Source organism: Blennius ocellaris (assembly GCF_963422515.1).
Source record: "Blennius ocellaris genome assembly, chromosome: 22".
Lineage (NCBI taxonomy): Eukaryota > Metazoa > Chordata > Actinopteri > Blenniiformes > Blenniidae > Blennius > Blennius ocellaris.
Genome location: NC_137671.1, coordinates 3,258,594 through 3,271,943, shown reverse-complemented (window position 1 = coordinate 3,271,943; position 13,350 = coordinate 3,258,594). Strand labels below are relative to the sequence as shown.

The 13,350-nt window shown below is 43.2% G+C and overlaps 2 protein-coding genes and 1 long non-coding RNA gene across 3 annotated transcripts; 1 reads left to right on the top strand and 2 right to left on the bottom strand.

The window, feature by feature from the left end:
• Positions 1 to 258: 258 nt before the first annotated feature.
• tigarb (TP53 induced glycolysis regulatory phosphatase b) lies at positions 259 to 3,647 on the top strand. Its single transcript, XM_080518425.1, has 6 exons — positions 259 to 315; positions 623 to 660; positions 1,620 to 1,741; positions 1,830 to 1,907; positions 2,009 to 2,119; positions 2,908 to 3,647. Exons 1-6 carry the CDS (start codon positions 284 to 286, stop codon positions 3,310 to 3,312), a joined length of 786 nt encoding a protein of 261 aa, XP_080374551.1. The 5' UTR covers positions 259 to 283; the 3' UTR covers positions 3,313 to 3,647.
• Positions 3,648 to 5,410: 1,763 nt separating this feature from the next.
• On the bottom strand, positions 5,411 to 8,073 carry fgf23 (fibroblast growth factor 23). The gene is made up of 3 exons (XM_080518402.1): positions 7,790 to 8,073; positions 7,578 to 7,681; positions 5,411 to 6,788 (listed from the first exon to the last, which is right to left on the bottom strand). Exons 1-3 carry the CDS (start codon positions 8,025 to 8,027, stop codon positions 6,318 to 6,320), a joined length of 813 nt encoding a protein of 270 aa, XP_080374528.1. The 5' UTR covers positions 8,028 to 8,073; the 3' UTR covers positions 5,411 to 6,317.
• A 1,797-nt stretch (positions 8,074 to 9,870) lies between these two features.
• Positions 9,871 to 13,321, bottom strand: LOC308146764. The gene is made up of 2 exons (XR_013937120.1): positions 12,756 to 13,321; positions 9,871 to 11,344 (listed from the first exon to the last, which is right to left on the bottom strand). It is a non-coding gene; the product is annotated as an uncharacterized lncRNA (long non-coding RNA).
• Between the last annotated feature and the right edge of the window lie 29 nt (positions 13,322 to 13,350).

Here is a 13,350-nt window from a genome sequence, read left to right as displayed (position 1 = left end):
GGGACTTTGTTCTTCTTCGCAACAAAAAAAACAATTAATTATTTCAAAGTTAGACGGGTAGATTCCATTCAATATCTTAAAATGGATTTATTTCAATTTAGGGGAAATAGGAAAGTTTAAATAATGGGATCGTAATTTGGCGATAATTAAAACGTATCACAACAAGACGTCATGATGACGCGACCGTCACGTCGCACTGCAGCGCGTCATGACGCGCGCGGTGACGTCACCGATCTGCACCAGCGGGTCCTCCACGGAAGTGTCACGCAAGCGGCCGGCGAAGATGTTCACGTTCAGTCTGACGATGGTGCGACAGTAAGTGTCCACTTTAATGGCCATTCGGCAGGTTTTTATTTTCCCGCCTCGGCAGCTCCTCGCGAGGAGTTTGCGTTTTTTTCTCCGCGCGAGCGACAAAGGCGGTTTTGGGTTGAAGCGGCGGAGACAGTGACTGGAGCATGGCCGCTGAACCTCCTCACCTCAGCTGTGTAAACTTGTAGGGTTGCTTCAGGGCAGGATGCTTTTCCCCAGGATGGAAACTGGTTTATTTTCCTCTATTTAAAAAAAACAAAAAAAAAACAATAATAATAATTCCATCTAACGTGGTGTCTTTGTTTACACACAGCGGGGAGACGCAGTACAACAGAGACAAGCTGCTGCAAGGTAAAAAAAATGACATTTTAACACTGAATTCAACCACATAAAGTAGAAACGTAGGTTTCATCTGAGTGGTGTGACATGTGGCCTTTCATGGGAAAAAAGATTTGTATATGTAGAATACACTCAGAATATACTCAAAACACCCATGATTACACAAATATGTGACACATACTTAATGGAGGCAATGGTAAGATAGAGAGTAATTAAAATGTCATGCAATGTTCATAGATATACAAAAATACAGCTCAGAAAACAGACATGGAGTGATTAAGTGCAACACAATAACACCATGGAGACAAAAATGATCAATTCATGAAGCAAAAGCAGTCAAAAACGAGCAAAATGACCAAAATCAATTGTAAACAAGGACATAGCCATAACGAACGATCAATATGACAAACAAAACAGCACACAGGCAATGAAATATGTATGTGATACACGAATTAGTCCAAAATCATTGAAGAAGCACAATGGGACATATACAGTATGTGACACCAAGTCAGCAAAGGCCATAAATGTAACCGTAAACACAAAAACACACGGTACACAAAATGGGCGCAGAGACCTTCAATGGAATATGTTTGTAATCTAAAGCTAGTGGATCCGCAATCTTGCAAAAATATAGGAGAATTAAACAAAGTGGCATAAATGAACACAACCAGGTTGTAGTCACAAATAACCTGTCGGCCATGAATTCCCCCCCCCCCCCCCCTGGGATTAATGAAGCGTTTTCTATTCTGAGAACGGGGAACGTTCATAACGAGCACAACACATGGATGCAGCCCTGCGTCTCATCCCACAATTGCACGCCCTTTACAAACGTGGCGCCATTTAAAAGAGAAATAAAGGCGCTTTCAACAACAACAACAAAAACACCCAACTATCTATTAGACGTCTGCGTTGAATGCTGGTGGTTGTGAGTGTCGATCCGTGTGGGTAGTGAGTGTGAACTCTGCCCCCAGGGCAGGGCGTGGACACGCCGCTGTCGGAGGCGGGCCTGCGGCAGTGCGAGGCCGTTGGACGGTACCTCAGAGACGTTCCCTTCACCTGTGTGTTCGTCAGCAACTTGCAGAGGGCCGTGCAGGTGAGGCACGCTGACAGACGTCACACTGACACGCAAGTGTTTGTGATTTTAATTTTTTTTTTTGTCTCGCTGGCGTTTCCTCTGTCAGACGGCTGAGATTATTCTGAGGAACAACACCCGCTGTGGCGGCGTCGAGATGACTCTGGAGCCGCTGCTGCGAGAGAGGGTGAGTCTGCTTCCTCCTCCTCCTCCTCCTCCTCCTCCTCCTTCTCCTTCTCTTCCTCCTCCTCCTCCTCCTCCAGAGGAGTAACTGACCTGTGCTCTCAGGGCTTTGGCATCGCCGAGGGTCGACACAAGGAGGACCTGACCAACATGGCCAACGCTGCCGGGCAGGCGAGTCGGGATTACACACCGCCTGGGGGAGAGACGTTGGACCAGGTGACACACACACACACACACACACACACACACACACACACACACACACACACACACACACACACACACACACACACACACACACACTGTGGACTCTTTTTGTACATATTTATAAACAGATCCAATACGTTCCATCTCTAAAGTTGAGAGTATTGCCTGTGCAACAGCACCACTCAGTGTCCATCTTGGGTATTGCAATACGATCAGGAAAAAACTTGAAGCATCAGACGTTCTCGGGTTCTGTTTGTTTTGGGAAAAACGAGGGTTTTTGCATCACTTTAATCCCCCTTTAATGGTTCTGGTTGAGGCTGAATGTGGAGTCATGGAGAGAAATCAGCCAGACCAGTTTGCCAAGCAGTATTATTAACTCAACTCAACTCAACTTTATTTATAAAGCGCTTTAAGCAGCCGTCGCTGAGACAAAGTGCTGTACATTGAAATAAAAATATAAGAGGCAAAATAAAAACATTAAAACAATAAAAACAATAAAAAAGTTAAAGCAATAAAAACAATCAGATGGTAAAACAATAAACAAAACATTAAAAGTTGAAACAATTTAGAAAAAAAGCAAATAAAAAAAACGAAGGCACTAAAACCAGAGCAGAGTCTTAAAGATAGGAATGTTTCAAACAGGACAAAGACACTGCCGGTGTGGGCAGGTTGTTACAGGGCGGTGTATCTTCAGATCGCCTCAGTTTTTCCAAATACTTCAAAAGACCCGCTGGAGTCACCTCCACGTTTCAGGTCGTAATGATGACCGGAGCATTTCGCTGTCGCCTCACTTTCAGGTGAGGCTCCGATTCAAAAAGTTCCTCCAGGTCCTCTTCAAGCAGATGCTGGACAAACACAGCCAGTCTGAGCCCGACGCCTCCTCGGCAGCAGGCGGAGAGGCCGAGGCGGCGGCGGCGGCGAGCTCGGCCCACGACGGCCTCCAGGGAGTGCCTGTTCACGCCCTGGTGGTGAGCCACGGCGCCTACATCCGCGTCGCCGTCAGGCACCTGGTGGAGGACCTAAATAGCGCCCTGCCGGCGGGGGTGAAGATGTCCCACCTGTTTTCGCCCTGTCCCAACACGGGCGTCAGCCGCTTCCTGCTCACCGTCAGCCCGTCCGAGCCCCGGCCCAAGCTCGCCGCCGCCCGCTGCCTCTTCACCAACAGGAAGGAGCACCTGGAAGGCCTCGCCGAGGCCCCGTGAACACCAAAGTGTCCGACCGGGGATCGACGATGGAAGAGAAGAAGAAAAGACCTCAGTGGCGGCGGCGCACAGGGTAGATGAAGTCCAGTCATTGTTTTCCTGTGGATCAGCAGTCATTATGCAGTACTGTATCTTTAAAGACCATTTTCGTCTCTCTGTAGACAAGAAAGCACCTTGAGTGTCATACTTTACTTTTTTTTTTTTTTCATAATGGTATCATTCTCTTTTATGATCTTATGCCAAAGTTTAAATTATTTATTGTCTTGCCGAACACTGTCTGTGGGTTTTCAGCTCGTTTTACTTGTGCAATGTAACATGAGAACACTGAGTTGTTGAGTGAACCGTTTTGTACAATCAGAGTAATAATGAATAAATAAATGAATAAATATTATGCCCGATCTTCTCTGCTCACGTGGGACTGCTTTTCTTTAAGAATCTTCTCATCCCTCTTACAAAGTGCACTCTTTAAAGAGAAATAATCTGGTTTTCCAAGGTAAACAAAATGTTCGTAATTGTTTATAGAAGTGTGTGACAAAAGTCTATGTTCTATTTAAATTCAGATAAATGACCCTAATGGTACAACAGTTCGCCTTGTGTTGTTTTATATTTTCAGCTGGTTTTGTTGAATGGAAAAGACTCAGACTTTGAGTTTCAGTACTTCAGCAATTTAAAGGTGATTTTATGACGTGATCACAGACATTAAACACGCAACACTGTGAGTTTAAAGAGAAGTGGTGTTAATACATTTGTGTTGATTTGTGTGATCAACAAAAGCACATAGAGAAAACAGGTTTACATTTCACTGAATCATCAGGTTGTAAAGGTGCAAGACGTCTTCATAAAATACGTTTGGTTGTGTTGCAAACAAAATCCTGTGACTTTTAAAGTTGCAGCTCATGATTAACTGGTTATTTGATCACTTTTAGCGTTTCAATTTTGGATCATTTGAATTTGGCAGCTTTACTTTTGTCTAACCTGAATACCTGTATTTGTACTTGAAATGGTAATAAGATGCTAATAGTTCGTCTTCTACAGTCAACAGTTCAGTAAAACTGGTTAGAAGACGTCTTTTTTTAATGTCCTTGACACTGAGATGTTTGAGGACTGACTCAGCTTGTGGATTTTGGAGCTTGTTTTTCCATATTGTATTAATTTTATAGCTCTGGACTCGCTGACGTTGTAGAGTTTCCACATGTGACATAAAGCAAGACTTCAACAATCAATGAATTAAGATTTTTTTTTGCCTAAAATTAGGATCAGAGTTTTTCGATAGCACTCTCTGTCTCAATCGGTTAGTTGGTAAATCAGAAGCCAAAAATTATATAAAATGAGATTTAAGTTCCCCGAATCACATTTTAATGTTTAATCTGTAGGAATTCAAACACATGGTGTTGTGCGTAATAGCGTCACCGGACAATTTAGTGCTCGGCGATGCAGTTTACGTGAAACTTCAAAATTCTAATTATATATAAATTTACGAAAAATATAAAATACATTAACTATTCATATGAAAAGCAAATGAATGTGCACAAACCTCTTCATAACGCTCCGTTTTGTATGTTTGAATGGTGGTTTGTGGGCCTGTGCTGGTGTTACGCTGTGAACTGTTGCCAGACTAATTTGTTCCTGTCGCGCTCCCATTCCGTTGCTGGGCAACGACAAATGTGGTTTTTGAGCGATTGCTTCAAGAATTTACAGATTCATGAAAATTCTGGTTAAATTAACAATAAATAAATAGAAATGTAGTACTGAAAAATATTCTTAGATGAGTTTTAAAGAGTCTCTATATGTTTGAATATTTATTTACAATATATATTTATTATATAATTGTCCAGAAATGGCAGGGAAATTAAAGAAATTTTGCTAAGAGCACCTGCTCAGGTGTAAAATTGGCTACTTCCATCATTACCCACATATGAACCCAAAGACAACTTGGCCTGGGACGACATATAACGACACATAGACGCAGAACAAGTTTGTTTTGCAAGTTTATTCTTGTCCCAAATTCAAGCAACAATTCTTCCAGCTCGTACATTCAAAGACAAACTTTCATTTGTAGCACAACCTTATTATAAATACCATAAATAACAACAAAGGAAAGGATTTAAATAAATAAATACTCGTTGGGACTGTTTCTTTTCTTTTTGAATTGAGTTTGCAGGTGGTGCCCCGCACCTGTAAAAGTCACATAAAGAGGAGTTCATATTGGATAACAGGAGTGTGAAACACCCGGAGTTATGAATTGGTTTGATTCCTTACAAATGGAGATAAACGGCCACATTTTAAGTAACTGAAGTGATTATTTGGTGGAGTTATTTCACTTTTTATGGCAAAGTGACAGTCTTAAAAATACGCCAACTGCTCAATTTAACACTTTAAAAATGTAACCCTAACACTAATAAATGCAACTTGTAAGTAAAATAGTAAAGTTATGATTATTATGATTATTATTGATTAATTAATGCTTGCCTCAGACAGATTTATGTTTCCAGATAGTCAAAGTCGATTCTAAATGTTTTTTTCTCAGACCAGCTGTTTAAAAAAAAAAAGAAAACCTCAAAGAGAAGAGATGACTTAAACAAAGCTAAAGATTTGCTGCATTCAGAATATGATATTCTTGCATTTTGGACCCAAGGAAATAGATCATTCAGCTCTTTCTTGTCTTAACTAATGCCACATCTAATTGTTATTCCTGCAACCAGACGTTTTAAAGCAATGAATGCAGACTATTTATTGATTTACAATATTACATTTACAAAATACTTACAAAACAGAAAGGAAGGGATGGTTTACAGATTAAAAACAAAACCAAAAAAAAGATATACAGATTGTTTTAAATTGTGCAAAAGAGGTTGCAAGTCAAGTGTACATTCAGTGTATTATCACACTGCTTTCCTAACGACTAAAGACTGAACACTCAGAAATCAGTGTGAAGGAATAAAGAGCGACCGTCTGGCTCCAGTTTGTGACCACAAACCGTTAAACTCACACGGAACCGACGGAGATCAGCCCGTGACCCCGGAGCTCCGGGGGCTGCCCTGGTGCGTCGTGAGCACGTTCCACGGATCGTGGTTCACCGGAGCCAGCGCGATCTCCCGGGACGCGTTGCGCCCGTCGTCCCCGACCTCCACCTCCGCCTCCACCTCCACCTCCGCCTCCGCCTCCAGCTCGGCGTCGTCCTCCGGCACGGCCCGGGAGTCCGAGGCCTCCTCCGTGCGCCCCGGGTAGACGCTGTGCGGGTCGGAGGGGTCCAGCAGCCGGTTCCTCTTCTCCCGGTGCAGCAGCAGGCGCTCCAGCGGCACCGTGTTCTTCTTGGGGAGGAAGAGGGAGGTCTGCGGCACGTTCTGCCCCGCCGAGTACACCTGCCGGGAGCCCTCCAGGTTGAGGAGGATGCTGGTCCGGGTGGAGTAGTACACGTCCCGGTTGTTCTCCAGGAGCCTGTGGTTGAAGAGGCACTCGTCTCTGAGGCAGGTGGGCTGGAACCACAGGGAAATAAGGATCAATTCACCAATTTGCTCAATTTGCTATTATTACCATTTGATACACACATAAATCGCGTATTTCTATCAAATGGCCAATGACAGTACAGTTCAAATGGAAAGAAAGATAGAAAAATCCACGCGAAAATTAGGGATAAAAACGCTTGAAGCTCTATTTCATAATAATAGATTTAAAAAAGAAAAAAAAAATCACAAAATGCTTCCAGCAGGAATCTTTTATACCATTTGGCATGTTTACTATTCGTATAAATGAGATTAGAGTGTAGTAGGCCAATCGAAAGTTGTGCGTAAAAGCAACATTGAAGAACGAGCAATAGAAAATGCAGAAAAAAATATAGAAGTAAACCCCAAATTTAAAGTACTTGGAAAAACCCAAATCCGATAGGCATTAAATACATATGTATCATTTTACCTGAAGTAATTAACATTGAAGATGTGTCCCGTTTGCAGTAAACAGTTCAATGCCGCACAAAATGATCCAAAACAGTCTGAGGTGGACAGAAGTAATAATAATAATAATAATAATAAAAAAAAAAAATCAAAACTGTGGATCCCTAAAACACACTCCTGAGATAGTTTTTCCAATTTACTGTCCAATATTCCCGTGAAATTGGGACGAGGTTGAGATAAGAGGAGGATGTTTGTGCGTAAAAGTTGCGTAAAACGCGCCAAACCGACGAGAATGGAAAATCCTGTGGCAGGGATCGATTCGGCAAGACTACCCGTTACAAAGAAGTGTGTGTATAAAGTGTGTGTTTTGCTCACAGAGCTGAACGGGTTGCCCTCCAGGTCCGTGCACAGGTAGCGGCTGCTCTTTACGCCGAAGATTGCGATGCGATCTCGGGTCTCAGCCTTCAGGAGAAGCACAGCTACAAGAAACACAGAAGAAAGCGTTACATAATTAAGGATGATCTCCCCCCCACCCCATGTTGACATAGTACGCCAATAAAATCTGAATTAAAACGAGGGTTTCTTACTATATGAGCCCCTGACTGTGGTTTTGCGCACTGTGCCATCTAATCGGATCTCCAAGTAGAAGTTGTTGAGGTCCGTGGACGTCTGTAGATGAACGTATCTCCTCGGGTTCCCCCAGTTGGACCCAACCAGCGGGGATGGATTCGGGACCGCTTCGCCGAGGGGAAACCCCCGCAGAACAGTGAGGAGCAAGAGCGCCGGCACGGTGTCCCTCATCCACTGTCGCTTGTTGACGTCCATGCTTGGATTACACACCGGTGGCTTGTCCTTCTGAACGCTGCTGGCAGTTTTCAGATGCTCTGTTGTCCCAAAGGTTGGAGACAGACCCTATTTAAAGGCCCCAGAGTGCCACTCCTGCTCACATCCTTCGCCTAAAAAAAAAAAAAAAAAAAGGGAAAAGATCTCGCCCCCGAGGCAGATGTGCGGCTTTGCAGCGGCGGAAGGGCCACTTCCACCTCTGTGTGTTTATACCGATGCTGCTGGTCGGACAACAGCGCTCTTATTTTTGGTCACAGGCTGTGACTCCTCCACTTTCAACTAAGACACCAGTAAATGTTAGTTTGGAGTCTGGAGGTGTGTATAGAAAATAGCACAAATACCATATACGTCTCTAAAAACACATCAGGATTAATTATAGTGTCACTTTATGAAAGAACGGTCTCAACTTACATTTTATTGAAGGACTGTTAACCGGTATATAACAGATTTAATTAGAATTTCTCTAGGTCTTCTCAGAGTTGTTATGTTACAGCCTTTACGCACCTGCACGACACTTTTCTCCTCTTTGGCCAGCAGAGGGCGACACACGCTTGTTTAGAGAAGACACAGATTGGGAAAAACTATCCTGGGATGCTTTAGTTTTCCGTGAAGAGTCTTGAAACTGTTTAGTCACAGCAATGGAAGTAAAATTAAATCATTTTACAGTAATACTTCAAGAATTACTCTAATATGACTACATCCATATAAAGTCACTTCCTCTTCAGAGGTTAAAGGTCCAACCTGCACAGGTCACAGAGAAACGCAGCCACACACAAACCCACATTCAGCACTAACGAGAGATTCAGATTCACCAGGTAACCTTGAATGGATAACCTGAAGCACAAGAAGAACATGCCAACGCCACACAGAAGGGCCTCCTCGGCTCCAAACGGAGCCGTGCTCACCGTGAGAGTAGAATGCTGACCTCCACACTTCCAATATTGACAAGTCACCGCATTACGCGGCACTACAAGTCGTGGTTAAAGTGGAGTATTCCCCCACTTTCCCATTTTACATCTTACAACCGATGTGGTGAATGATACTTTTATGAAACATTGCATTTCTGAGGTTTAAATCACCTTTTTGGACACAGAATCCAAGACTAAGTTCTGATCCAAAAGTAGGGGTTTTTTTTCTGTTAGGTGTCAAACATAAGGCCCGTGGGCCAAAACCAGCCCGCAAGAGGCTCCAATCCGGTCAAACCACCAAGCAAAGTACAACCATTTCAGAGAAAACATTCTTTTTTTTAAAGAAATGTTTTAAAAGCAGAGGAAAACAACACAACACAGACCTGAGATGTCGGTGATGCTGCCATGTAAGATAAGCAAACGAGCATTATCCTCGAATCCACGAAACCGTCCACAATGCAACAGCGATCATAAAAGCCTTTTGGACATTTCATTGTATTTTGAACCAGAAGATACCCATTTTTAAACTGGCTTTATTTTGCGATTGTAATAATTTTCGGTTGTAATGTTCAGGCTTTTGCAAAAATATAGACATTTTCAACATGTATTATACTCTGTAACACCACAAAGGGAAAAAAAACTTTAAAAATTTTCAATTGAAAGACAATGAATGCATGTGGTAACTGATGATATCGTAGCAGTGCAGTGCTCGGTAGTTTATAGATTATTGCCAAATGATCGTACATACAACCAACAAAAATAATTCTATAATTCTTTAAGCTACAGATTGTGAAAAATGTTTAATTTTTTTCCTATAGATCTTAAAATATCCTATAACAACGAGAACCAACTGTATTGCAATTTCGAAATACAAGATGACTTTTCGCGACCCGCATGAAGAAAAAAAAGACAGAAAAGAAAAACAAACTTTTATTGGTATCTCAGGAATACAGTAGACTGCTGTGCACAGCACATACGTACAAAAATAAAAGGAAACAACTTTGAACGTCCTTACTTAGCGTTGTCTGTGTTTTCAGGAACAAATAACCGAAGTTTGCTTTGTCTTGATTTACAGTCGTCAGCAGACCCAAACTAAGGCAGAAGGTGAGGTATATGAGAACAGAGGAGAGGAATAAAGTACAGCAGGAGTTAGAAAAACGAAACGTGAGCGCCTCTCGTCACGGCTCCGGGTGCAGCCATGCTCCACGTACATTAAAACATCATTCAAAAAAAAAATAAAAAATTCCTCACCTTGAATTATTCAATTTGACCTATGATAATCTGAGGAAAGAAAAAAAAACAAACAAAAAAAAACAACAGAATAAATCTGAATGAACTTTTTGGTCAAAGCTTAAAGGTGATCTTTTAGTTTTAGACACAAACTTTCCCTCCTTTTCTTGACATGTGGGGAAACTTGCTTCTTTACGCCATTTTTTATTATTATTATGAAAAGATGCCAACGATAAGGTGCTACTAGAGGAGTGCTCATTGCTGCGCATGCGCAAGGTTAACCTCGGCACCGTGTCCGGTCGGGAAGCGGTTCCGCATGCGGCCTCGTCCGCTACTTCCAACGAGTCTCTGGGTCGTCTCGCCTCCGTCTCGGAGAGGATGAATGAGAACGGGGCCGAGAGCCGGGAGAAGAGGCGAGGAGAACACTGTAATGGTGCCACAGACGGGCGAGCAGCAGGTGATGCCGAGTCAGCGTGAGGCGTGACGGGGCCGCGGGGTCAGGAACGGAGCCCCGCGGCGGCGGCAGAGGGCTCGGCCCGAGGAGCCTTCCTGCAGGACGGAGCGGTGCAGCGGGACGGGCTCGGCGTGACGCACACACCGCATTAACTCTGCAGATGTCCCCTCCCCAGAAATATCCCGACGCCGAGCGCTTGCGGAGGGGAGCGGGACGGCATGCCGGGGAGCTGCGCTTTTTAAAGAGCCAGAGCTCCGAATGCACGCGCGGCTACGGAAGCTCTGGGGTTTTTGTTTTTTGAGGGACTTCAAGAGTGAAGCAAGGCATCAAAAAGATGCTTTAAATTCCTGTTTTGTTGGAAACAGTCCGACCCATATAGACGGACCTCCCCAGCCAAGGCTGCTCCAAACGACTCTGACCTTGAACTAAAAAAGGCTGAAAGGAGAGCAGGAAGCTCCCGGGTTACGGCTGGAATCCCAAGGTCCCTGGGGTGGGGGAGGGGTGGGGGGGACCGGCGGAGGTGGGTGCTGGCAGGTGACGGAGCTCAGGTATGCAGGAAGCTGCTTGTCATCGTGGCAGATCCACATTCCGGACCGACAACAAAGGGAGCGGGCCCGGCTCCGTCACATACGTCTTCTTCCCCCTGGATTTGAAATAGTCCTGCCGCCAGGCTGACGGTGCAGCCGGTCCTTGGTGGGAGGAAGCGTCTGCAAAAACCACCAGGATCAATGCACTCTGTAAGACTCCCAGACTCACAAAATATGACTGGGATCTTGAGAAAAGCCTCATTTGGTTGTAGCATTTTTGAGCAAGCAGCCAAGATCCTTTTTTTTTTAACTTTTAATTTACTGAAACTCTGACCTCCTTTGCACATTCTATCATTCAAATACACACAATTATTTGAATGTTTCACATAAATGACCTAAAGTTGCACCTAAACCTCATTCTGCATTCAAATATCTCCACAGATAGAATCAAAATATACTCAAAGTACTACAAGTAAACAGAACAATAAGCTGAAAATACACTGGAATACAATGTAAACATGTGTCTTAACTTGAAAAAGTAATCTGAAACTGCAAAGTAGCTTGTATGTGAAGGTGTCTGATGACTATTATAAAGTAAAAACATTCAAGCTTTCCTGAAAAAAAAATTGTGAGTGTTCGTCCAGCCTTTAAAATTCTGTATAAGTAACATAACTCACAATAATGCTAAAAATGCTGCAAGTTTAAAATTTTCGATTTTAACTTTTCTGTTCGTCTTGACTTAAATTGCATAAATAAAAGTAATTTGTTACTAAATCTTACTAAATCAAAGCTTTGTCTCTAATTGTTAACAGGTAAAAGTCATGCAATTCATATTTTCACAATAGACTCAAAGTAAAAGAGCTCATTGTGGAGGGCTGGCCATCACAATGTAAAGGGGTTTCTAGTTCCACACGGTAACAATTCTGAAATAATCCTTACAAATTCCATCAAAATAATGTGAATCTGCAAAGTTACTTGCAGCCAATGCTATCTGTTAATATAACAGTGAAAAATAAAAGCATCAGATTGGTGAAGCTGATTTGAATCTATCTTCTAACAACACTTTTCAAAATCTGAATTTTGAAATAAAATTGTATCTTTGACAAAAGCATCTACACATTTAACGTGAATAAATAAATAAAAAATCATGCATTCAAAGCATCAAAAATATACCTTAAAGTACCATATGTAATAGTGCTCATAGTGCAGAAAGCCTCATGTAAATCCCCCTGTAGTGGATTACAATGTAACTTTGTCTGCTTGATATGTAAATAGCTGGTAAAGTTGTTGTCTTCTAATGGATTCTTTAACAATATTGACGTAATTTCCTCAAAAAAATTCAGAATCAACAAAGTAAATTGTAAGTAATGCTTTCTGATAAATACAAAAGTAAAAAAAAACAACCTCTCCTCTGTAATCTGTTATGTAATGAAACCAATCTGAGTCAAGTAACGTTAAATCTCCACGGGAAAAAGTGAACGACTCAAAATGACAATTCTGCCTTTAAAAAATATGATCATTCGCTTATTGTCCTTCCATCCATGCGTCTCAAGTCGCGAGAACTGGGGGACAGTGAGTTTAGGAGTCTTACAGCGTGCGTCCGTCCCTCCGACTGCACCGTCCTTCAGTCCCTCCACATGATCGACTCGTCCATAATTGCATTTGGACCCACTTGCCTCCAGCTCCAGAACCACTGCAGTGCTGCTGCTGCTGCTGCTGCTGCTGCTGCAGCGCACACAGGCGAGCAGGGGACCCGGCCTGGGACACCCAGAGCACACACAGACACACACACACACACACACACACACACACACACACACACACACACACACACACACACACACACACACACACAGAAGCAGCAGGCACCATCATCGACGCTCGACTTTGCAGCCCGAAGTCTTTTTTTTTGTTTTTTGTACCACGTTCAGGTAACTGCGACAAAGCAGCCATTTCAAACGAGCCCCCGGCTTCGTCTTTTGACGTTTGCGACTATTTACACCGTTTTTTTTTTCGACGGCTCAACGTCAAACAGCGGCTCCTCCCGGCTCCACCCGGTCGCCAAGACTGAGAAGCTTCTCCATGCTGGGATCATTAGATGGGAATAAACTCCACCCTGTTTACCGGCCCGGCCGACGTCACGGGGGACACGCGCCTCCCGGCCTCACGCCAGCCTCCATGGCCGA